Source organism: Megascapheus bottae, chromosome 6 (genome assembly GCF_031878675.1).
Source record: "Megascapheus bottae isolate mThoBot1 chromosome 6, mThoBot2.hap1, whole genome shotgun sequence".
NCBI lineage: Eukaryota > Metazoa > Chordata > Mammalia > Rodentia > Geomyidae > Megascapheus > Megascapheus bottae.
Window position 1 is genome coordinate 7772385 of NC_143514.1, and position 25126 is coordinate 7797510.

Below are 25126 nucleotides of genomic sequence, written 5' to 3' on the forward strand. Positions count from 1 at the left end.
CCTGGCACAAAAGGACCTGGGATTCTTATCCCCAATTAACCTCTAGAAAATGGGAAGTGGGGCTTGGCTCAAGGGTAGGGTAGTAGCCTTGAGCTGAAGATCTCAGGGACAGTGCCCAGGCCCAGAATTCAAGCCCCATGATCCACCAAAAGAAAACAAAAAGGCTCAGGTTTTTTAGTGCCCAGGCTGGCTTTGAACCGAGATCCTTAGATCTCAGGTTCTTGAGTTGATTTTAAGTCATTACTTTATATTGATTCTTGGTGAGATTTTATGTGACCTGCTAGATGTCTTATGAGCCATTCTCTTCAAACACTACTGCAGAAAAATACATTTGCCAGCTCCAGGAAGGTGAATCAGCACTGTAAGAATGAGGACTGATTTCTTTGTATGTGTATAGGAATCCTCACCTTCTAGTCCTCCATGGCTGTGGGAGTAATCTCTGTGGCAGCTTAGAGCAATGACAGAGAGGGGCACAAATGCTTAGAGAATTTTGGAACCATGTCTGAGGGCACACAGCAGCCCATCACAAAACAGAGAGTAGTGTGTTTGTAATGAGAGTGCTTGCCTTTTATTTCTCCTTGAAAGTAACACCCACATGATCCCTCCTCTCCTCCTCCCCCCCAACAACAAAAACAAATCCACTCGATATGAGAGCCAGGCAAAGGCCAAACCCCTAGTGCAATTTGTACTTCTGTCCTCTGGATGACAAGGCGATTGTTGTTTTGCTGGCTCTGTTTTATCATCTCTATGAGTTCCGGGTGAGTCAGTCAGTTCTGATTTCCTTCTGAAAGAGCTTCCTCTTGAGTTCCCGGTGCACTATTGCTGTATTTGCTGATGCAGTGGAGTCATTCACACCAGCCAGGTGTTCCGATGACCATGTGGGCGAAGGCTGCGCAGAGCCGTGTGAGAGGAGAGATCAAACCTGAGGAGGCGGTGAGGAGGGCACTCGTCATCTTGGTCTTCCCAAGTGATGGAGTCAAGGGCTCTATCACTTTAAAAAGTTAACTCCCCCCCAAAAAGGAACCCCCAAAGCAATCAGGAACCTCCAAAGGAAAGTCCACTAAGGGTACTATGGTTCTGTTAGATCACCAAGGCTACAGGCTATATTTGTTTGATTGTCTGTGAAATGGTAGACCAGATGATTTCTTTGGTCTGAGAGATCTCCAACTCTATGATCCAGATGTTCAGTAGAGCCTCATAGCCCTGTGTGCATGCATGCTTACATCTTAGAGGAAAGCTGCAGCCTCTGTGCAGTGTCTCAAGGTTGCTATGGGGTTGCTAGCTTGTTTATTTTATTTTTTTTATTATCAAGGTAATATATAAAGGGGTTACAGTTTCATTCGCCAGATAGTAGATACATTACTTCTCACTGATACTCCTTCTTATATTTTTGTCCCCATGTCCCTTCCCCCACCTTCTGGCTTGGTTTTTAGCTCAAGGAAGTTGCTATGCTTTTGCTGGCATCAAAGCCAAGAAGTCATTATTTAAGTCAGCCCCAAAGTCCAGACTCTCCTTTGTCTACTTCCTCCAGAGATGGCTCATAGGAAGCACAAATGTTTCACTGGGGAATGAGTGCTGAGAGATTCAAGCTGGAGCTGAGTATGGCAGACTCCAGATCAAACTTAGGCACTAGATTCCGGCACCTTGATAAATGACCGCTATGGTGACTTTCCTAACTGAACAGACACTGTCTCCTGTCATTGAGTGTAGGCTGAATTTTCGAAGCAATTCCGGGTGGGTGTGGGAGAATGTGCGAAGGAAGACACAGAACCTTCCTGAGCTTTATAAAATGGGCTTTATCTAATTATGAGTTTGAAACCATCTATCCTCTTAAGAAGATGTGTGATGGAGCTTGCTTTGAGGTGGCACATATAGCCCAAGCAAGGCTGCAGGTCTGAGTCATGGGCAAGGATAAAAGTGATGTATGAAGAAACATGGAACTCTCTTAGAAAAAATAAATCAGCAGGTAAGGTGTGGCTCATGTGGTACAGCATCAGCCTAGAAAGCACAAGGCCCTGAGTTCAATCCTTTGTACTGCCAGACACAGAGAGAAACTCGAGGGTGTGTCTGGATGTAATCAGGTGTATCAATAGCCAAAACATTTTCATACTCTCCTTTACTGCTTCTTAGTTCTAAACCCCAAAGTTTAGGGCATTTGTGTTGACTATAAGCAAAATATGTGGAAAGACTATTTTTTCCATAATGTTTTCCCATACCATCCAGATGGTTTCTAGGTTATAGAAGGCCCCACATAGCTAGGAACAGTCTGTCAGCACTCAGCTGGCAGGGTGTGGAGCAGACATATGAGGAGTTCTGAAGAGTTGCTAGGGTCATGGCGGACACGTGGGGCTTTCCACAGGAGCCTGGGGCCCACAGGCCCAGGGGGCTATCTGGGAGTGCTATGGATGTACCTTGGCTTGTTGGCTTGCTCCTGCAGCTCGAGGGTGCAGGGGGAGGTCATACATTTCAGCTTGCTGTTTAGCAAAGTTCACAAACACCTGGAAGCAAGAGAAGAGCGAGAGTAGGTAGACATTTCCAGGAAAATGGCCTCCTGTGCCCACCTACCTACCCACTGTGCTCCACATTTCCACAGGGGATGAGCAGATGTCCAGGGTGGTTGGCACAGATGCCCACCAGTGCCCCAGACATGGTTGTCTTCTCAGGCTCGTGCCGTTCCATAGGGGTTCCTGCTGGAAGAGTCAGAGGACTTTGCACCAGATGTGTGGGTAACAAGGCAAGGCAGTCCCAACAGCAGCCTAATCCTCCACAGAGCTGTCCTCCATTCTGTGTGTGGTGTGGTCATGGCACACACATGCCTACGCAGTCCAGTGTGGAAGTTTAAGGATAAGCTTAAGGGTAAGCAAGCTCCCTGAAGGATAGAGATTTGCCTTCTCGCTGCTTTACTGAACTATCTTCAAGGCTAATATGAAAAGCCATCTTTGGGCTGGGAATGTGGCTCATGTTAGAGTGCTTGCCTAGCATGCATGAAAGCCCTGCGTTTGATTCCACAATCCCACATAAGCAGAAAAATTCAGAGTGGGGCCCACAGTGGTTCGAGTGGTAGAGAGCAAAAGAAGCTCAGGGACAGTGCCCAGGCCCTGAGTTCAAGGCTCGGAACTGACAAAGCAAAAGACAAGGAACAACTTGAAGCTGGGTGTTGTAGCATGTTTCTTTCATCCCAGTGACAAAAGAGATTGAAATTAGAACACCAGCTGCAGGTTGCAGATGGTAGTGTGCTTGTTATTCCAAATACAAGAATGGGAAGACTATAGTCCAAGCCAGTTGGGGAAGAAAGCAAGACCTTATCTCAAAAATAAGCAGAACAAAAGAGCTAAAGGTGGTTCAAGCAGCAGAGCATCAGCTTCATAAGTACAAAACTCTGAACTCAAACCCCAGTACTACCAAAAACAAACAAAAACTTAAATCATTAATAAGAACAGAATTAACTCAAATGTCCACTGATGAATGAATGGATGAATATATAAATGGGTGTTGTTAGGTCTGCCTGGAAGAAATGACTTCTTCCCTTGGCTCTCTCCCGCTGCACCCTAGAAATCCCCGCCCAGGACCTGTAACCCTGGCAACTGGCATGCCTAGGGGCAGTGGGAGGTCCCCACTGAAGTATTTCCCATCCTCTGAGATCACATCCACTTCCGATGTGGCTAGACCCCTCCCCCTATATAATCTCTCACTTCCCGACATAAGCTCTCTTGCTCCCCCGACTCCATCTTGGGTGGCAGGAATCTATGCTTTCCTCACTCAATAAACCCTCTTCTCCTGAACTGCGTGGAGTTTCCTTTCGGCAGACCTTACATTTGGTGTTGTGACTCGGATTAGAACCGAGTGTACACATAAATACAGTATTCTTATACAACTATTATTCAGTTTTCAAAGGAAGGAAATTCTGACCCATGCTACCAGGTAGAAGGACCTTTGAGAATATTATGCTAAACAAAATAAGCCAGCAATAAAAGGACAAACACAACCTGATTCCACTTACACGAGGGATTAGTCACTTTCACAGAGGCAGAAAGTAGAATGAGCCAAGTAATACCAGTGCTCAGGCAGCTGAAGGAAAGAGGATCATTGTTTGAGGCTAGCCTGGGCTATATATATGGCAAGACTCTGTCTCAAACTTAATATGAGAAATAGAGTAGAATGGCAGTGGTCCGGGGCTATAGGAGGAGGAGAACAGAAGAAGTTCATATTTAATGGACTGAATTTCACCGAAGCAAGGTGACAAGCCTTCTAGATATGGATGGTTATGCAAGTGTAAGTACTTAACATTATTGAGCTGTATACTTAAGAAACAGTTGAAGGAGTAAATTTTGTCAGGTGCCAGTGACTTACACCTGTAATCTTAGCTACTCAGGAGACTGAGATCTGAGGATCATGATTCAAACCCAGCCAGGGCAGGAAAGTCCATGAGACTCTTACCTCCAATAAACTACTTAGAAAAAGGCAGAATTGGCTATTGTGGCTCAAGTGGTAGAGTGCTAGCCTTGAACACAAAGAGGCTCAGAGACAGTGCCCAGGACCTGAGTTCAAGCCCCAGGACCAGCAAAATAAAATAAAATAAAATAAAAATTTATGTTACATAGTTTGCTGCAATGGAAGTGGTTACATATTTTTTAAAAAACCTACAGAAAAAGCACACATTTGACAAAACTCATTAAACTCTACTAAAAATTGGTTCATTTTGAAATATGCAAATCACATGTAAAATTGGGTGGAAAAGAAAAAGCCACACCCCAAACCAGGAGGCATGAAATAACACCTGTAAGGAAAGAATAGTATAAAAACCAATGTACTTTGCTGATCACTAAAATACTAGGAATCAATTTATGAAATGTCAGATTTCACCTGACAGATTAGATGCCCAGGATTGTGTTAAAAATTGGGCATGTGGGGGCTGGGAGTTTAGCCTAGTGGTAGAGTGCTTGCCTTAGCATGCGCAAAGGCCCAGGTTTGATTCCTCGGTACCACATACATAGAAAAAGCTGGAAGTGGTGAAGTGGCTCAAGTGGCAGAGTGCTAACCTTGAGAAAAGCCCAAGGACAGTGCTCAGGCCCTGAGCCCAAGCCCCACGACTAGCAAGAAAAAAAAAAAGGGGGGACATGTGAATTGATTACATAAAATAATATTTATCAAGATGAGCTCCAGGAAAGGGAAATGAGAGGTTTTTTTTTTTCTTCATTGCTAATTTTGGTTTCTTTTTGTCTTTTGTCTTATTTATCTGTCTTTAGGAGGGCAAGGGGGTGCAGAAACGGAAGAACAAAGATGAACAAATGCAGCACTGGTACTCAGTAGACACTGTGGAAAATGAAATATACAACTTGTGGGTGGGGATGGGAAGGAAAAACTAGGAGAGAGGGAGGGAAGGGTAGACGCTGTCGAGAAAGAAATATACTCATTCATGCCTGCAATCCTCCCAGGAGTCTGAGATCTGAGGATTGTGGTTCCAAGCCAGACTGAGCTAGAAAGTCCATTAGACTTTCTTTTTTAGTCAGTTGTGGGGCTTGAGCTCTGGGCCTGGGCACTGTCCCTGAGTTGTTCAGCTCAAGGCTACCACTCTACCCACAGCGCCACTTCCGGTTTTCTAGTGGTTAATTGGAGATAAGAGTCCCTCAGACTTTAGTGTCCCTACTGGCTTTGAACCACAATCTTCAGATATCAGCCTCCTTAGTAGCTAGGATTACAAGCATGAGCCACTGCACCCACCATTAGACTCTTACCGTCAATAAATTACGCAGAAAAAGCCAGAAGTGGCACTGTAGCGTAAGGGTGCTAGCCTGGAACACTGGGCATGTTGTGCCTGTCTTGTGTGACATTTGTTGCCTGAGCCGGGTGTCGTGGCCTTGTCTCTGCACAGTCCAATCTACCCTGGGTGCCTGGGGGCTGGCTCACCTGGTCCAGCGTGGTTTGCGTGACCGAGTACTCCTCAATGAGCAGACCGTCCTTGTGGGAGATGAGCAGCTGGAAGATCCTGGCCAGGGAGGATGAGGAGACCTGGTACTGCAGCATGTTGTAGTGCCTCTCCCTCTGCACGCTGCCTGGGAAGTTGCCTTGGAAAAACTGCTCCACTGGATTCAGATCTGGAAGCAAGTCATCCTTGGGGGATTTGATTTTCATTGTGACAATGTAGCCGTCTCCAAACCTGGGGGTTACATGATGGGGCACAGGTCTGTTAGCAGGCAGGTCCAAGGCAGTTCCTAAGTAAGGAGTGGACACACACTGGGGAAAATGGTGATTGGAGATCTATACCATTGACCTTCTTCACGTGTTCAAAACCAGGAGAAAAGAAGCTAGGAGCTTACTCCTGTAATCCTAGGGATTCATGAGGCTGAGATCTGAGAATTATGGTTCAAAACTAAGTCTGAGCAGGAAAGTCTGAGACTTTTTTTTTTGTCAGTCATGGGGCTTGAACTCTGGGCTTGGGTGCTGTCCCTGAGCTCCGCAGCTCAAGGTTAGCACTCTACCACTTGAGTCACATCACTACTTCTGGGTTTCTGGTGGTTAATTGGAGATAAAAGTCCGACAGACTTTCCTGCCAAGGCTGGTTTTGAACCACAATCCTCAGATCTCAGCCTCCTGAGTAGCTAAGATTATAGGTGTGAGGCACAAGTGCCCAGCAGTCTGAGACTCTTCACTAAAACTACCAAAAAAATCCTAACGTCGAGTTGCGGATAAGTGGTAGAGTACTCGCCTTGAGCAAAAAGAAGCTCAGAGACAGAGCCCAAGCCTGAAATAGGACAGGCACCAAAACCCAAACAACACCAAAAAAAGTCCTAGGAGACAATAATCATGACGGCTGTTAGAGGAACTCTAGAACAAATTCTCAGCCATCTAAATATCTGTTTGGTAAAGGAGAGCAGATGTATTTGCTGGATTCGAAGGTGGTTGTCACTCCTGCCTATTGTGAAGGTCTGAAGGAACCTAGGGAAAGGAGTAGCCTTTTCCTTTCCTCCCCCACTCCCCCAGGCATGAAGGCACAAGGATAGTGACACAGGTGGGTGACCTCACATGCTGATGTTCTCAAGGTATCTATCTAGTCTGCAGGCTTACCAGCTGCTCCAGAAATCAAGGTCAAGTACTCATTTGCCAAATGCACCTCCTCTAGCAGACCTTTCTTCCCCCTGGTGTGTGGATGGTGATTTTTGGTGTACCACATTCCATAGACAAGCTCTGTGATGGTTTCTGATCTCTTGAGCAGTGTGTTAATAAAAGTCATTCTTGCCCAGCTGATTATTAGGCACATCAAATGCAGAAGAGCAAGCAATGTTATGAAATTTTCATTTAAACTGAATACCAGCTTTGGCCACAAACTGTACATCATAATTACTTATAATAGTTTACAATGAATGGGTCTAGGATAATCCTGTCGGGAGCAAGAGTGGAAACAAACTGTACTTTGATTTGCATCAGATAATTGCTTGATTGTCTTATTGTTTTTTGGCCTTCTCCTGTTCAATTGATCTGAGATTTACCATATGAATGTAACCCTCAACAGCTCCCTGATTAACGATCTGGATGTAACACCTGGGAGGGCCCTGGTCTCGGGAGGGGATAAAAACTTTGTGTTAAGAATAAACGAGGCGGCAGTTTTTGCTTGGGCTGCAGACCTCCTGGACCCGATGTGTTTGTCTCTCTTCTAATTTTTCCAGTCCCTGCCCCTTATTTCAGGAACCCCAATTTGCTGCCGGGAGGCCCCGGCATCTGGCGCCCGAACAGGGACCCTGAAAATCTGGGACGAAGGTGAAGGACCCCTCCCTGTGGTGAGTAACACATCGTAAGACTATTAAGAGAGTATAGTCAGGAGTAATAATTATGGGTCAAGCTAATAGCCATGAGTTATTTCTACCGATCTTAACAGGCCTATTTGAAGCCCACAGAACGTGGGTGGAAGAGGGGGTGCTTCAGAGCTTCCTACAGTTTCTCGAGGAAGCATGCCCGAGGTCTGTAGAGGAGGCATTCCAAAAAGCCTGGCAGCGGATAGGAAAAAGAATTTAAGATTATTATGAGGTATATGGCCCCGAAAAGACCCCAATAGAGGCTACTACTGTATGGAATTTAGTAAGTAAATACATAGATCCTCTACATGAAGATGCTGAATTTAATCTTGAATTAAGGGAACTTGATGAGTTAAAGGACCCTTCTTGTCAGAGACCAAGGAGTTAAATGGAACAAAACAAAGACCCTCTAGCCTTGAGCAAATCGCATCTGGTTGAGTCATCTGCACAAAATATTTCTCGGAATAACCGCAGGTGGTTGCTTGGGTTAGCACAATGGCCAAAAGAGCAGCCTGACCCACCCCTAACCTTGAGATTTCCCGTTCTTGTTATCACAAAAACTCTCCATCCTCCCCCTCTATACTCCCTTCCTTACACTCAGGGTATATAAACCCTGCTTTACTTTTAATAAATGAGACCTTGACGCGACTCAGATTGTCTCTGTCTTTCTTTATGCGCCTGGTCTCCTTCCTCTCTTTCCCCCATTGGTTTTCTTCTTTTAGGAGGTGCCTCTTCGAGCCGCATGAATAGCTGAACCCGCGGGTCGGGAGAAGTGGCGCCCAACGTGGGGCTCGAAGCACGGTGACCTACCGGACGGCGTGGAGAACAGGGGACCCCGATTATATTAAGGTAGAGACGCCCACACCGCATCGCTCGTGCACCGTGGGAGAGTCTTGAGGTAAGTTCTGCCGTCCCATCAACCATGGGCAAAGCATTATCAAAAGAGGTTTTATTTATAAAAGAAATGAAAGGATCACTTAGGGAGAGAGGAATAAGAGTTAAAAAGAAAGATTTGGTAAAATTCTTTTGTTTTGTTGAAAGAAAAATATGTCACTAAAACCTTATAAAAATATTTATCCTATTATTCCTAAGACTTCTCCTAATAATGGCAGGCTCAACCCCCCCTCTGAGGTGGAGCTAGAGGAGGAGGCAGCGCATTATGAGGAAGAAAGATATGGCCCTTTTCCTCTTCCCCAAGTTTCTGCAGCTACACAGACTCCAGAGATAAGGGCCCTTCACTGGGCCACCCCTCCCCCCTATCCAGACACCTCTCTCCCGTCAGCCCCACCACAGGAAATGTTGAGATCATTCTCTGTTCCTCCAGAGGTGCAAGGTCTCCTTAAATCCAAAGACTCTCTCTTGAAACAAGTGACAGAATTAAAAAACGTGCTTCATTTAAAAAAGAGAGTTAAGGGACCTCGCTTTGCAAATTCATGATTTACAAATGGATCTTATTGGGGAAGCCATGACTACCCCCCATGCCTCGGGTAACAAGCCCGCTAAAACACCCTCGGCCTCAAAGAGCCGCAATAATAGACTCAGATCCGGGGCGCAAACTGTTTCCCTCTCCTTCCCCTTAATTACTCGCTCTAACACTCAATCTCGGGAACAAGAGAGGGAGGGAGGAGAAGCGGGAGAGGAGGAGGTGGACACCACCAGAAGGCAGGAGGAGGGACAAAACCTAGATTCCTCTGCCTCCGAGGAGGAAGGGGGTGATCAGGAGGAGGCAAGGAGAGATTCTCAAATTACATATAGGAGATTGACGTTTAAACAAATTAAAGAACTACATTCGGCTGTTAAGAATTATGGAATTAACGCCCCTTTTACTTTAACAGTACTGGAGGGCCTCGGGGGTGAGGGACATTTATTGCCTCTTGAGTGGCACAAGATTGTACAGTCTGTTTTAACCAGGAGTCAATATCTAACCTGGAAAGCTGAATTTATAGATAAGGCAGAAAATCAAGCTATTACCAATAAAAAAACATACACAAATGGCTTCATGGTCTTCTGATAAAATTTCAGGGAGGGGCAAATTTGCCTCGGAGGAAAAACAACAAAAACTCCCTGCAGGAATATTAACCCAGACTGCTCAGGCTGCCCTGGCCGCCTGGAGAGCCGTGCCCGCTGCAGGAGCGGTTACTACCTCTCTTTCCAGGGTAGTACAAGGCAATAATGAACCATATTCTCAATTTGTTGCCAGACTGTTGGAAGCAGCCGAAAGAATATTAGGTGAGGTAGATACAGATGATATTATAGTTAGACAGTTGGCCATAGAAAATGCTAATGCAGCCTGTAAAGCTGCTTTAAGAGGCAAAACAAAGACCCTAGATTTAAATGGTATGATTAAAATTTGCAATGATGTGGATTCCTTTGAACATAAAATGTCTAAATCTATTAATTTGGCCATTGGAGCCATACTCCAAAACCAGACTCCACCTTCAGGAAAACTAGGACAAATATCTAGCCCTAAAAACTGTTTTAAATGTGGACAAATTGGACATTTTGCTAAAAAATGCCCTGAAACTATTAAACAACCCAATGTTCCTGGGACGATTCCCTTCCCCCTTCCCCCTGGCCTTTGTCCTAAATGCAGAAGAGGCCGTCACTGGGCTAAAGAGTGCCAGTCCAAGACCGATATAAATGGCCAGCCTTTATCTGCGGTCTCGGGAAACGGGCTATGGGCCCCAGTAGGGGGCCCTACCTACCCACCACGACAACCAATGACCCCTCCCGCCCAAAATCTGCCTCTAATGCAAACATCGCTGACTCAGACTTGTTCCGAGCCACTGCAGGCAGCGCAGGACTGGACCTCTGTTCCTCCACCACCAGAATTATAACTCCAGAGGAAGGAACAGTTGTTATAAACTCTGGAAGGTTCGGGCCTCCCCCGCCAGGAATGTTTTTTCTTATTATAGGCCGAGCTTCAAGCTCACTGCAAGGACTCTCCTTTAAAATGGTTTATCTGAATAAAAAAAAGGATCTGAAAGGAATTCTCTTAAATGATTGCTCAAAAGGGAAAATAATCATGGAATGTTCATGTAAGTCGTAAAAGGTTTGAGTATGTCGCCAATGGTATGAGTATATCTTGAGTAAAGTTGGTATGCAGTTAAACTGCAGTAATGTAAATAGAGTCAGAATTAATACACTGATGTGAGGGGTTGCTATACTTGGATGTATATTTTCTAATTGTGTGGGTTTTCTTGGGTGCAGAACTGGGAGGGAATGCTGTATGCCCCTCCAAACCAAAGAATGCTGTCTGCCCAGCATTCTGCCCAGGTCTGATAGCAGTTGTTAGCCCCCCCCACCACCAGGCCATATGTTATCTCTGGTATCAGAGGCGGCCCCAGGAGTCATTTAAAGGAAAACTTGGGAAAGCTAAACTAGCTGACAGTGCTAACCATGATTCTGTCCAGTCCTTCCAGGCCTTACAGGTTGATCTAGGGACATGTTCATCGTCTGGTTTCTAACATCCTGGCTCTCCCACAGCTATCCCTAAAAAATATTTTAAAATTGTAATAGATATAAAAGACTGTTTTTTCTCCATTCCCCTCGATCCTGGAGATTGTAAAAGATTTGCCTTTTCCATACCCATGATAAACCATAAGGGCCCTAATCCCCGCTTTCAATGGCGAGTGTTGCCACAGGGTATGGCTAATTCTCCCACTCTTTGTCAAAAATTTGTGGCTCAATCCATAGACCCAATTCGTGTTCAATACCCTCATATATATATTATACATTATATGGATGACCTATTAATTGCTGCCAAACTAGAAATGGAGGCACATCAAGTGACTCAAAGAATAGTTATTGCTTTACAAGACAGAGGACTTTTTATCTCCCCAGAAAAAATTCAAACTTGCTATCCCTTCTTGTTCCTGGGTTTTCAATTAGAACCCTCTTTAATATATGCTCAAAAAATTCAAATCAAAAGGAATAAGCTAAATTGTCTAAATGATTTCCAAAAACTCCTTGGAGACATTAATTGGCTACGTCCTCACCTTAAATTAACAACAGGAGATCTCAAACCCCTGTTTAATATTCTACAGGGAGATTCTGACCCTTCCTCCCCCAGAAAACTTACGCCTGAAGCTGAAAAAGCCCTAATAAAGTTAGAGGAGGCCATTACACAACAAAATATAGGTTACTTCAACCCCTCCTTGACCCTTTATTTAATCATTTTTGCCACAGAATTTACACCCACCGGTTTATTATGGCAAAAAAACATGCCCCTGTTATGGATTCATGCCTCCGCCTCTCAGTCCAAGGTACTCCCCTCCTACCCCTCTTTGGTCTCCCAACTTATTTTTCTGGGGCTCAAGACTTCTGTCAGATATTTTGGCAAGGATCCTGATATCATAATCACCCCTTACTCTAAGGAACAAATTAATTGGTTACAACAAAGACAAGATGATTGGACTGTTTTATGCACTGGGTTCCAGGGTAGCTTTGATACTCACATGCCCAGCGACAGACTTATTCAATTCCTTAATATTACTCCTTTTGTTTTTCTAAAAAATACCTTAATAAAGCCCATCCCCAATACTTTGAGCATCTTTATTGATGGTTCAAAAAATGGAAAAGCTTCATATGTTATTAATAATGTTTCCCACTTTGTAAATACTTCCTTTAAATCTGCTCAGTTAGTAGAATTATTTGCTGCGCTTTGTGTTTTTCGGTTATCAAAGACCCACCCTTTTAATCTGTTTTCGGATAGCCATTATGTTGTTAGAGCTTTACAAGTTTTAGAAATGGTTCCAGTTATTCAGCCTACTACACCTACTTTTCAATTATTTTTTGAATTGCAGAAACTTATTAGACAACGTTCGTACCCTTTCTTTGTAGGACATATTCGTGCTCATTCTGGCCTACCTGGGCCACTAACCCGGGGCAATGAATTAGCTGATTTGGCAACCCAAATAGTTACCTTATCTCAAACAGTTAATCCGGTGACCCTTGCACAAGAGGCCCATGCTGTTCACCACCTCAATGCTCATACCCTGCGCTTAAAATTTAAAATTACTAAAAAACAGGCAAGACAAATTGTTAAAAACTGCAAAAATTGCCTAACCCTGCTCCCTGAACCCCATGTAGGTGTAAACCCTAGAGGGCTCATACCTGGACAACTTTGGCAGATGGATGTTACTCATGTCCCCTCCTTTGGAAGGTTAAAATATGTACATGTTACCATTGATACCTTTAGTGGATTTATTTGTGCCTCTGCTCATTTAGGGGAGGCCACAAAAGATGTTATAAACCATCTCCTATATGTTTTTTCTGTCATGGGACAACCCCAAACTATAAAGACGGACAATGGGCCCGGATATACCAGTCAAAAGTTCAAACAATTTTGCTCCCAAATGAGCATAAAACATATTACTGGAATCCCCTACAACCCCCAAGGACAAGGAATAGTGGAAAGAACTCATCAGACTTTAAAAAACACCCTCATTAAACTTGCCTCACAAGAAACATTATATTCCCTTAAAGGAAACTATAAGACTTTGCTATTACATGCTCTCTTTGTTTTAAACTTTTTAACCCTTGACACTAATGGCAAATCTGCCGCAGGACGCCTTTGGCATCCCACCACACAAACAGACTATGCCCAGGCCCTATGGAAAGACCCACTGATGGGAATATGGAATGGCCCTGACCCAGTCATTATCTGGGAAAAAGGATCAGCTTGCATTTATAATTCTAAAAAAGGGGGAGCTAGATGGTTGCCTAAAAGATTAATAAAACCATATAATAAACAATAAAGCCATATAACTAATTCCAGGGTGGCGCCTGAGAACAAAAATATTTTTCTTTTACAGGTCAACAACCATGATGATGAGGCCTTCCCCGTCATCACTCCGCATAATGCTGTTGACGATGATGCTCTCTGGCAAAAGTTGTCCTCCAAAATCGACGAGGATTAGACTTACTTTTTCTACAGCAAGGAGGCTTATGCGCGGCTTTAAAGGAAAAATGCTGCGTATATGTAGATAGAACAGGACTTGTTAAGGATAGCTTAGAAAAAATTACAGCTAGCCTAGAAAAGCGAAAAAGAGAAAGGGAAAAACAAGAATCTTGGTATCAAAATTGGTTCTCCACATCTCCCTGGCTATCAACTCTTTTACCCTCCCTCTTGGGCCCCCTTGTGGGACTTCTCCTCCTAATTTCTTTTGGCCCTTGGGCTTTTCAGCGCCTTACGCGATTTATAAAAAATCAAATTGATTCTGCCTTTTCCAAAAACTCAATCTCGGTGCATTATCATCGCTTAGAGACTCAGGATGACCCTGTAGGGTCCGAAACAAGCACTCCCAAAAGAGGGCTCCAGTTTCATACACTTCTTGGCTGATAAACCCCAAGCGGCTAGAGAGCATCCAATGACGGGATTATTATGGAGCTTACCCTGGGTGGCACAACATACAGAGGCCGTCGAGGCCGGCTCAACAAGGCATGTTGCCAGGAGTAAGGGTCCCTCCATATAGCCTAAGACAGGGTGTTCTCTCCACCTATAAAGACCTTGTTCTTTAAAGGAAAGGGGGAATTGTCAGAGACCAAGGAGTTAAATGGAACAAAACAAAGACCCTCTAGCCTTGAGCAAATCGCATCTGGTTGAGTCATCTGCACAAAATATTTCTCGGAATAACCGCAGGTGGTTGCTTGGGTTAGCACAATGGCCAAAAGAGCAGCCTGACCCACCCCTAACCTTGAGATTTCCCGTTCTTGTTATCACAAAAACTCTCCATCCTCCCCCTCTATACTCCCTTCCTTACACTCAGGGTATATAAACCCTGCTTTACTTTTAATAAATGAGACCTTGACGCGACTCAGATTGTCTCTGTCTTTCTTTATGCGCCTGGTCTCCTTCCTCTCTTTCCCCCATTGGTTTTCTTCTTTTAGGAGGTGCCTCTTCGAGCCGCATGAATAGCTGAACCCGCGGGTCGGGAGACCTTCTGAAGAACCTGAGGCTGAGCCATATGCCGCAGCCCAAGAGAGTCTAAGTGAGATCTTGCAAACGGAACAACAACCAGTAGATATTGAGTATCAGAATTCAGGTTTGAATACCAAGGAGGAAAGTTATGATGAGTCAATGGAGGGCCGAATGGCTACGATGGAGAAGAAGTTAGAAGAAATCCTACATTTTCTATCGAAAATGGGGACAGAGCAGAGAGCCCCCTCAGAAGTAGGAAAGAAATATGACCCTCAGGCCACTATGGTGTCTGATTCTAAACCTTACCCCTCACACCCACCGCCTCCGGCTGCAGCCTTACGGCCTCAATCCCTTTCTCAACCTTTAGGCAAGCCTAAAGGCCCTAGCAACAAGTCCCTTTTAACAGGCACTACAACCAGGCACAGTGCATCGCAATTAAACCTGACTCAGGCTGCTAGAGAGAGGGAAGGTATTTCAGGGCCTCGATGCTTCCCTAGTTTAGTTGATCATGATGAACAAGTATACCATCAACCTGTTCCTGTTAAACTATTACAGGATTTAAAAAATGCCTGCTCCCAATATGGGCCAACTGCCCCTTTTACTCAAGCAATATTGGAGGCCGCGTGTGCTGGTATTGCATGCCCAAATGACTGGAAGCGGCTTGCCAGAGCATGCCTTAGTGCGGGAGAGTACTTATTATGGGAGACAGAGTTCACTGCACAGTGTCGGGCTAAAATTGAAACAAATAGGTCTAAGAACCTGCCTTACACTGTTGATCAGTTGTTAGGAGAGGGAACCTATAAAAACACCAAAGATCAATTGGGTTATGCAAAGGAGGCCTATTTACAAATAAATGCTGCGGCGAGAGAGGCTTGGAAAAAGTTACGCAATTCCAATCATACAAAAAATCTAGTAGAAGTTAAACAAGGACCAAATGAGCCTTATTTAGAATTTTTGTCTCGATTAATGGAGACTGCAGACCGCCTAGTACAAGATGAGAATGCAAGGGAGATTATAGTTAGACACATAGCCTATGAAAATGCCAACGCCGCCTGTCAGGCAGCTATCAGACCCCATAGGAATAAGGGAGGAATCACGGACTTTATTTCACTGTGTGCTGATATTGGACCCTCCCATGTACAAGGCCTTACTTTAGCCGCCGCTCCTCAAGGAAAGACTGTTACTGAGTCTCTAAAATATAGAGGTCAGCGGCATTCTCGGGCTGCTAGACCCCCAGGGCGTTGCTTCTCTTGTGGACAAATAGGACATTGGATGACGCAATGCCCATGCCAGGCCAGGCAAAAGAGAGAAAAATCACCTGGCACATGTCCACGCTGTGGTAAAGGGAAGCACTGGGCTAAAGATTGCAGGTCAAGAACAGATCGCAATGGCCGCCCGCTTTCGGGAAACTGGAGGAGGGGCCAGCCCCTGGCCCCGCAAAACCATGGGGCAGTCCCTCCCTCTTCTCGGCTACAAGTGCATCTTCTAACAACCCCCCAAGATCAGTCTCCGGCCTCCTCCGTGCCACCCCAGGAAGTGCAGGATTGGACCTCTGTTCCTCCACCTGCTCAGTATTGACCCCAGAGATGGGGACACAAGCTCTCCCCACGGGGGTCTTCGGCCCCCTTCCCCCGGGAGTGGCTGGATTGCTGTTAGGGCGAAGTAGCTCAGCCCTTAAAGGGATACAGATTACACCTGGCAAAATTGACCAGGATTTTACTGGAGAAATCAAAGTTATGGCCTCTGCCCCGAAACACGTGGTATCGATCCCAGCCGGTCAAAAATTAGCACAATTAATACTTGTGCCTTTACCTCCCGGGGAGACTGCTAATCCCCCATGTGGACAGAGAGGATTTAGATCTTCTGATATCTATTGGGTACAAAGCATAAAACAAGAGAGGCCTGAGATGACTATATTTATACAAGAAAAGCCCTTTAAAGGAATATTAGACACTGGAGCAGATGTGTCTGTGATATCTAAAAAACATTGGCCAGCCCAATGGCCCCTGACAACCTCTATGACTTCCCTACAGGGGGTTGGGCAAGCAACTGACCCACAGCAGAGCAGTGCGATCCTTGTTTGGAGAGATGAGGAAGGGCACTCTGGTCATTTTCAGCCATTTGTCTTGGATCATCTGCCAATTAATTTATGGGGTCGTGATATCATGGAAAAAATGGGAGTGTATATGTTTAGTCCTAGTGCTGCGGTCACTAAGCAGTTACTTGATCAAGGCCTCCTCCCCTTTAGGGGACTAGGCCGAGCAGCACAGGGGGAGCTAGAGCCACTCCAACCCCAGTCTCACCCTACGAGACAAGGATTGGGGTATCCCTTGACGGGAGCTGTCGTTTGCCCTCCCCCTCATGCTGATCCCATAAATTGGCTCTCTGAACGACCGGTATGGGTTGAACAGTGGCCTCTTTCACTAGAAAAGATCATTGCAGTACAGCAGCTGGTACAGGAGCAGCTGGATTTGGGGCATGTGGCCCCTTCTAACTCTCCATGGAATTCTCCAATTTTTGTTATAAAGAAAAAGTCAGGTAAATGGAGGCTGTTACAGGATTTGAGAAAAATAAATGCCACAATGGAACTGATGGGGGCCCTACAGCCTGGCTTGCCTTCACCCATGGCAATCCCAAAGGATACTTATAAGATTATTATAGATTTGAAGGATTGTTTCTATACTATACCCCTGGCGCCTCAAGACTGTAAGAGCTTTGCCTTCAGTGTCCCCTCTGTTAATTTTAAAGAACCCATGAAGCGATATCACTGGCTTGTGCTCCCACAGGGCATGGCAAATAGCCCAACTTTATGTCAAAGTTTTGTGGCTAGAGCCATTTCTTCCACTCGTGAAAAATTTTCTTCTGTTTATATTGTTCATTATATGGATGACATCTTGTTGGCTTGTTCTGACCCTATCGTCGTACGACAAGCCTTTGGACAACTAAAGCAGGATCTGAGCCTCTTTGGCCTTGTAATAGCAGCTGAAAAGGTTCAGGAACACCCGCCTTTTACATATCTAGGCCATATATTAGGCCCACACTATTTTAAAAGCCAAAAAATACAATTAAAAACTTCACACTTAAGAACTCTTCATGATTTTCAGCAATTCTTAGGAGATATAAATTGGCTTCGGCCTTATCTAAAGCTCTCCACAGGAGAGTTAAAACCCCTCTTTGATCTCTTAAAAGGAGATACCAACCCTACATCCTTGCGCGAATTAAATCCTGACGCCAGGAGGGCCATCCAAATTGTAGAAAAGGCAATTTCCCAGCAACAAATGACCTATTGTGACTATTCTAAACCCTGGGGAGTTTACATTTTAGCTACTTCTCACTCCCCAACTGCTGTATTGTGGCAGGATGGCCCACTTTTATGGCTTTATCTACCATCAACACCCGGCAAAGTGCTGACCCCCTACTACGAATTGGTAGCTAATCTGATACACATGTGCCGAGTGGATTCCCGTAAATATTTAGGTCAGGAACCTCATTTTATCTGTGTCCCATATAATTTACAACAACAAGATTGGCTATTCGCCCATTGCGATCCTTGGGCCATTGCTTGGGCCAATTATACGGGAAAAATTTTGCATCACTACCCATCTAACAAACTTCTCCAATTTGCTGCGTGTCATACGTTTCTATTTCCTTCCATAGTACAGGCCTCGCCTTTATCTTCTGCCGCTTTGGTATTTACAGATGGATCCTCAAATGGAACGGCTGCTTTGACCATTAATGGGAAAACTCAATCTTGGGTTACAGGTTTTTCCTCCGCCCAAGAGGTGGAGTTAGAGGCTGTTTTACAGGCACTCGTCCTGTTACAAGACGAGCCCTTTAACTTATACTCAGACAGTCAATATGTAATTCATGCTCTTCAAGTCATAGAAACTGTTCCCTTTATTGGAACTACTAATTCCAATATTCAGACCCAATTTCGCCAAATACAAACTTTGCTTTGTTCTCGCAACCACCCCTGTTTTTTTGGCTTTGTTCGAGCTCACACTAATCTTCCTGGCCCTTTAAGTGAAGGCAATGCGGTCACTGACTCTGCCACCAGAGTTTACTTAACTCAGGTTGAACTTGCTAAGCAGTCACATGCCATCCACCATCAAAACAGTCGAGCCTTGCGCCGACAGTTCAAATTATCTAGGGAAGCAGCGAGACAAATAGTTAAGACTTGCTCCAACTGTGTCCCTTTTTCACCAGCCCCCCATTTAGGTATAAATCCACGAGGACTGCTTTCTAATCACATTTGGCAGATGGATGTCACGCATGTTCCATCATTTGGCCGATTAAAATATGTTCATGTTACTGTAGATACTTATTCTAATTTTATCTTGGCCACCCCCCTTGCTGGGGAAGCCACTAAACATTGTATTTCTCACTGCATTCGATGCTTTGCTGTGATGGGGATTCCCTCGCAAATAAAAACAGATAATGGCCCTGGCTATGCAAGCCGAGCATTTCAATCCTTCTGCCGTTCCTATAATATCACTCATATTACAGGCATTCCTTACAATCCTCAAGGTCAAGGCATCGTGGAGAGAGCTAATGGATTATTAAAACATCAAATTGCTAAAATACAGAAAGGGGAGTCGTATCCCGCTACCCCTGTGAATATACTTAATCATGCTTTATTTGTTTTAAATTTTTTGAATTTGGATTCAAATAATTTATCTGCTGCTCAGCGATTCTGGGAAAAAAGAGAGCAGCGTGCTTTTGCCTTAGTAAAGTGGAAGGATCCCCTAACTGGTGCTTGGCATGGACCCGATCCTGTTCTAACCTGGGGTCGAGGGCATGTATGTGTTTTTTCACAAGGAGAAAATGACGCCCGCTGGCTGCCTGAACGCTGCGTTCGGATCGTGGAGAGTGACAGTGGCCATCCAAGCAGCGACTCACTGGGCCTACACCCCCAACCCTCCAGTGGTGCATCCTGCGACGTGGAAAGGACCTGAGTTATTTGTGCATGTCTATTGGGACTGCTACTGATCCACTTGTTCCACACATTCATATGAGCTGTGTTTCTCCTCCTTTTACTATTATGTAGGGACCTTTTAACATATTCATTGACTCTACACAATTTAATATGTGACATTATTTTGTCTTTACCATCCCTCTTCTTAATAACCTTTTTTGTAAAAGATGCCCAGGTGAAAAGCAAAGGCCTCCAGAGGTAAGTAGAAGTCGGCCGACCCCCTGTATGTCTGTGTTTTGTTTTATTTTTTTTTATTCTATTTTATTTTATTTTATTTTTTTTTAAAAAAAAGGGGTGCACTGTGGGCCTAAAATAGAGGCCTGGGTGGTCAAGGGACGCCTTGACCCCCCTTCCCCTTCTGAGTTTCTTGTCAATATCAAGGCATACCTGAGAGTCCCACCAGCAAGACATGTCTAAATCTAAAAATAGCTGTTAAGTGTATCTGATTGAGTCCAATTTTCTTGTTATATGTCAATGTCTGATTATTTAAAAGTCTCCGCTTCTCTGTCTTGTTCATGTTACATATTTTTCTTTGTCCAGTTTTTGTCTTTAAAATTGGTACCATTTCTAAGTGTGGGTCCTTATGGTTTTTCTGTGCGTACTCAAGCACACATCCTTGTTATTTATTTGAACATTTCTGGGCCTAGCATGGCCGCTCCCCCATGTCTGCAGTTGTAACAAGCCCTGGAAAAATAAATTCCAGCTAAGCTGCCTTGCAAAAAGTTTTGTTTCGAACCTGGTTCTCACCTGTAAGAGTAAAATTGGCAAAACTCTCTTGACACAAACTTCCGGAAATTGAACGGCCGATATTAATTTTGCGCGCTTTATGATCTTTGAGTATGAATGTGTGTGAATGAGTGAGTGAACATGTTCAAGGTTAAATTGTCAGCATGCTGAAAAAAAAAAAAAAAAAAAAAGGATAAATTTATACTTAAACACAAAGACAATTGGGTAAATCTAAGCTTAAAACTTCAAGAAAAATATTAGGTTTGGATGTTTTACAATGTCTCAAAGAATTATTGTGTTGTCTTAAAGAAAAACTGGTAAATATTTTTCTAGATCCTGAAATCTGCATTTTATTGCAGGGCATACAGCTGTTTACATTGTAAACATTGTATCCTGTTCAGCTCAGAGGTGTTAGGGAATTTGGGATTTATTACTTTAAGTTAAAGTTTGGAAACATGTATTAGAGATTTAAATGTAAAATTGTTCATTAACGTCAGAAACTTTGCCTGTCCTTTCTTGCAAACTGACACTAGAAATCTGATGGTAAAATGTGGATAATGTGATTAGTATTTTAAAGGAATGTAAAAAAAAAAAAAAAAAAAAAAGGAAGAAAACTAAGTCCAGACTTGGACTTTTGGTGCACTGATGTCTATAGTTCTTGCATTAGGGAAAAACTGTTATTTGAGTTTAAACTGTCGTTGGAGTTTTAGACAGTAATCTAAACTGCATAAGAGCCCCTTTTTTCTAAAAGGCAAGAGGAGTGCCTTGGGCCCTAGGGGGCCTGAGGGCAGGAGCTCTTTGTGCCCTTAAAGGTTTTTCAATTGCAAATAAAGGCTAAGGTGTTAATTGTTTAAGCCAGTATCAGTAAAAGTTATTAAGAACATTGGAAATGGGTTTCTAAACAATATTTGAAAGTGAAGTTGTCTTATATGTTTAAAGAAAGAGAGAAAAGGAAAATCAGGACTACCAAAGTAATTGCTTAATTGCTATTTCAGCTTGCTCTTGTAACTTCCAGCTAGCCCATTGGAGAAGAACAGCAATCCTTATTCAGATGTAACTTTGGCCTTTTCCAGGTTCTAGGTAAGCTCATGCTTAGAGACTATTTCTGTGTCTACCACCTTGTTGCTCTATTGGAGATACATGGCCGTTCGTAGGACTCACTGATCTGAAAACTGCAGTTTTGAGCCAACCCCGGGCAAAGCAAAGTCCCTGTGAGATTGTGGTGTCTAATCTGGCAGCAGAGTGCTATTAAGGCAGAGTTGCTTTGGAGCTTGAAGCCGCAGAGTGCTAGCTCTGAGCTGAACAGCTGGGGAACAGCACTCAAGCACCAAGCTCAGGACTCACAGTGGCAGGGTGCTAGCCTTGAGCTGGAGAGCTGAGGGACAGTGCCCAAGCCCTGAGTTCAAGTCCAGCAACTAAGCAAGTGAATTGCCAATGGGACATTTATCCCTGTGTGGGGAAACTCTACTGGGACACGACGCAGAAAGCCTCTGCTTGGATGGCAGAGATGGTGTCAGATCTTAGTCACTTGTGCTTGGCCGATCAAATTAATCAGAGCCGGGAGGTCATAGAATAGTTTGTAAGCATGCCTCACTAATGCCCGTGCCTTTCATAACTGGGCAGGAACTTGTCAATCTTCTGTGATAGTGGATAGTTTAAAGCCCTAATTGAGCAAAATTTTTATTTATTTATTTATTTATTTATTTATTTTTGACACCAGCCACAAATTCAGGAAAAGTTTGTGGATCTGAGACTTGTGTCTCTATTAATCTGTTTAGATCTGACAACTGAAGCATTGTTAAGGTTGCAGAAATTTAGTTCCCCAGACAATCAAGAAAAGGCTTTTGCAAATGGGTGCTATGTAACTACACTATTGTAGCCAAAGATGGTTTGTGCAGTTGTTAAATGTCAAATATGATCTCTAGTTTGGAGTAAATTATTATTCCTGATATCTAATCCTTGCAATCCCTAATAAACAGGCTAGGCTTTTTAAGGTCCCTGGTCAAGCACAGAGACAACGCCCCTGAGTCAGCTTGAAGAAGTCACAGAAGCCGAATCTCCGCCCATCTATCCCCTTTAGATGAAGGGACCAGTCATTTTTGGAAAGTGAGACAGGATAATGAGATATTAGAGATAGTGAAAAGAATAGAAATTGCACTTGTGTTTCTTTTAAAATAAAGACGGGGGATATGTCGGGAGCAAGAGTGGAAACAAACTGTACTTTGATTTGCATCAGATAATTGCTTGATTGTCTTATTGTTTTTTGGCCTTCTCCTGTTCAATTGATCTGAGATTTACCATATGAATGTAACCCTCAACAGCTCCCTGATTAACGATCTGGATGTAACACCTGGGAGGGCCCTGGTCTCGGGAGGGGATAAAAACTTTGTGTTAAGAATAAACGAGGCGGCAGTTTTTGCTTGGGCTGCAGACCTCCTGGACCCGATGTGTTTGTCTCTCTTCTAATTTTTCCAGTCCCTGCCCCTTATTTCAGGAACCCCAATTTGCTGCCGGGAGGCCCCGGCATAATCCTATTCAAGAACTTTGCCCGATTGGTTTGTCTTATAAAACATTTTTCATCCTAGCTTCTCAGGAGGCTGAGATCTGAGGATCCTGGTTCAAAGCCAGCTGGGACACTAAAGTCTATGAGATTGTTATCTCCATTTAACCACTAGAAAACTGGAAGTGGCACTCTGACTCAAGGGGTAGGGCAGTAGTAGCCTTGAGCTGAAGAGCTCAGGGTCAACGCCCAGGCCCAGAATTCAAGCCCCATGATCCAGCAAAACAAACAAAAAATATTTTTGCTATGGCTTACATTTGTAATCCTAGCTACTCAGGAGGCTGAGATCTGAGGATCAAGGTTCAACGTCAACCTGGGGCACAAAAGGATCTGAGACTCTTCAATTAACCTCTAGAAAAAGGGAAGTGGGCAGCTGTGGTGGCTCACGCCTGTCATCCTAGCTACTCAAGAGGCTGAGATCTGACGATCAAGGTTCAATCAGCCTCGGCACAAAAAGGACCTGAGACTCTTATTTCCAATTAGCCTCTAGAAAACCAGAATGGGGCTTGTCTCAAGGGTAGGGCAGTAGCCTTGAGCTGAAGAGCTCAGAAACAGCGCCCAGGCTGAGTTTAAACCTCATGACCCACTCCCTCCCCCCCCCAAAAAAAGAGAAAAATTCACACTGAATATCTAGAAAAGCTCTCAAGCCATTTGCTCTTGCAATCATCCCTGTGTTTGTTGTGGCACTTAGGAAAGAGGCCAGAGGTCCTCAATAGGTTGAGATAAGTAGGATACTCAGTGGTGATGACCTTCCATCACCCCAGCCAGACTGAGCAAACATCCCAACAGAACCTTCTCCCCATTGTCTCTATCCAGCCTACAGTGATGAACAGCCCCACCCAGAGGACTTTTCTAACAGCACAATGGTTTTTCCATTTGCCCTCGGGCAGCAAGGCCCCACTGCCTGTGGCCTCTGCCTCTGGGAGGAGAGGGTTATACCCACAGAGAACATGGTAGCAAAAAGGCAGCCCCCTCCATCTGCTCACTTGTATTTGAGGTGCTGAATGGTGCCCAGACACTGAAAGGTGCCCTTCACCATGATGGCCAGCCGGGTACACAGTGCCTCACATTCTTCCATGCTGTGGGGCAAGAGAGAGGAGGTGAGATGGTAGTGGGGTTCGGGGAGACTCCCACCAGCCTTCCCCTATCCTCTCAATCTCTTGCCTGTGGGAAGTGAGGACCACAGCCCTCCCTTCTCTGATGATGCTCACGATGGTGTTCCATAGCAGGCGGCGGGCCTGGGGATCCATCCCTGTGGTGGGCTCGTCCTGGGGGTCGGGAGAGAAGGCAGGAAGATGTGGACTTGAAGGTGGTCTTTCTTGGTTACTACATCCTAGCCGACTCCCTCCACGCAGCAATCAAAGGACGAGTAGACATGTCCACCCACAGCCAGTTGATCCCGGGACAAGATGGGGTATATCAGGTGCAGGGTGCAGAGGTGGAAGAGGACAAGGTGAGGGGACACCAGGAACCCGGAAGACCCATTTCAGCCTGTGTATAGATGAGGACTGATTAAGACAATGCTAGAATTATCCTTCAAAATGTGCGTGGAGGCATGCAGGGAGATTGTGTGTTTGCAAAGGGCCTGTGATCCAGAGTCTCATAAATCTCAGACTACAGCCTAATGCCTTCTCTCAAGAAACTGAGATCTAAGAACCACAGTTCAAAGTCAGCCCTAGCTGACTTTAAATGGAGCTATACCTCAAGTGGAATAGTGCTCTAGCCTTGAGTGAAAAAGCTAAGGGACAGCTCCTAGGTCCCAAGTTCAAGTCTCAGTATTGGCACAAATAAAAGAAGTACTAAAAGATAGATTGCAAGAGCCTAAAAGACCAGCCCTGGTAAGAGTCATGAGGCATTTGAGCCAGGTCAGGGCTCCTGTCCACTTTGGATCAGCTCTAATCTCGTCAGGAAGCAGTAGTTTTTAAAATTAATTCTTTTGTTGTTGTTGTTGTTGTTAGTCATAGAACTTGAACTCGGACTAGATGCTGTCCCGGAGTTCTTTGGCTCAAAGCTAGAACACTACCATTTTGAGCCACCACACTATTTCCACTTTTCTGGTAGCTCATTGGAGGTAAGAGTCTCATGGACTTCCCTGTCTGGGCTGGCTTTGAACCGTAGTCCTTAGATCTCAGCCTCCTTAGTGGCTAGGATTA

General features: G+C 44.5%; 1 protein-coding gene across 1 annotated transcript in view; it reads right to left on the reverse strand.

Moving 5' to 3' along the window:
* Positions 1-566: 566 nt before the first annotated feature.
* Positions 567-25126, reverse strand: part of Abca4 (ATP binding cassette subfamily A member 4) — a 100635-nt gene continuing 76075 nt past the window's right edge. Inside the window, exons 37-41 of the mRNA XM_090334226.1 lie at positions 24138-24241; positions 23960-24052; positions 5908-6157; positions 2412-2498; positions 567-922 (exon numbers count right to left, since the gene is read on the reverse strand). Coding sequence (XP_090190352.1) covers positions 917-922; positions 2412-2498; positions 5908-6157; positions 23960-24052; positions 24138-24241 — 540 coding nt within the window. The 3' untranslated portion in view covers positions 567-916. The remainder of the gene's footprint in view (positions 923-2411; positions 2499-5907; positions 6158-23959; positions 24053-24137; positions 24242-25126) is intronic.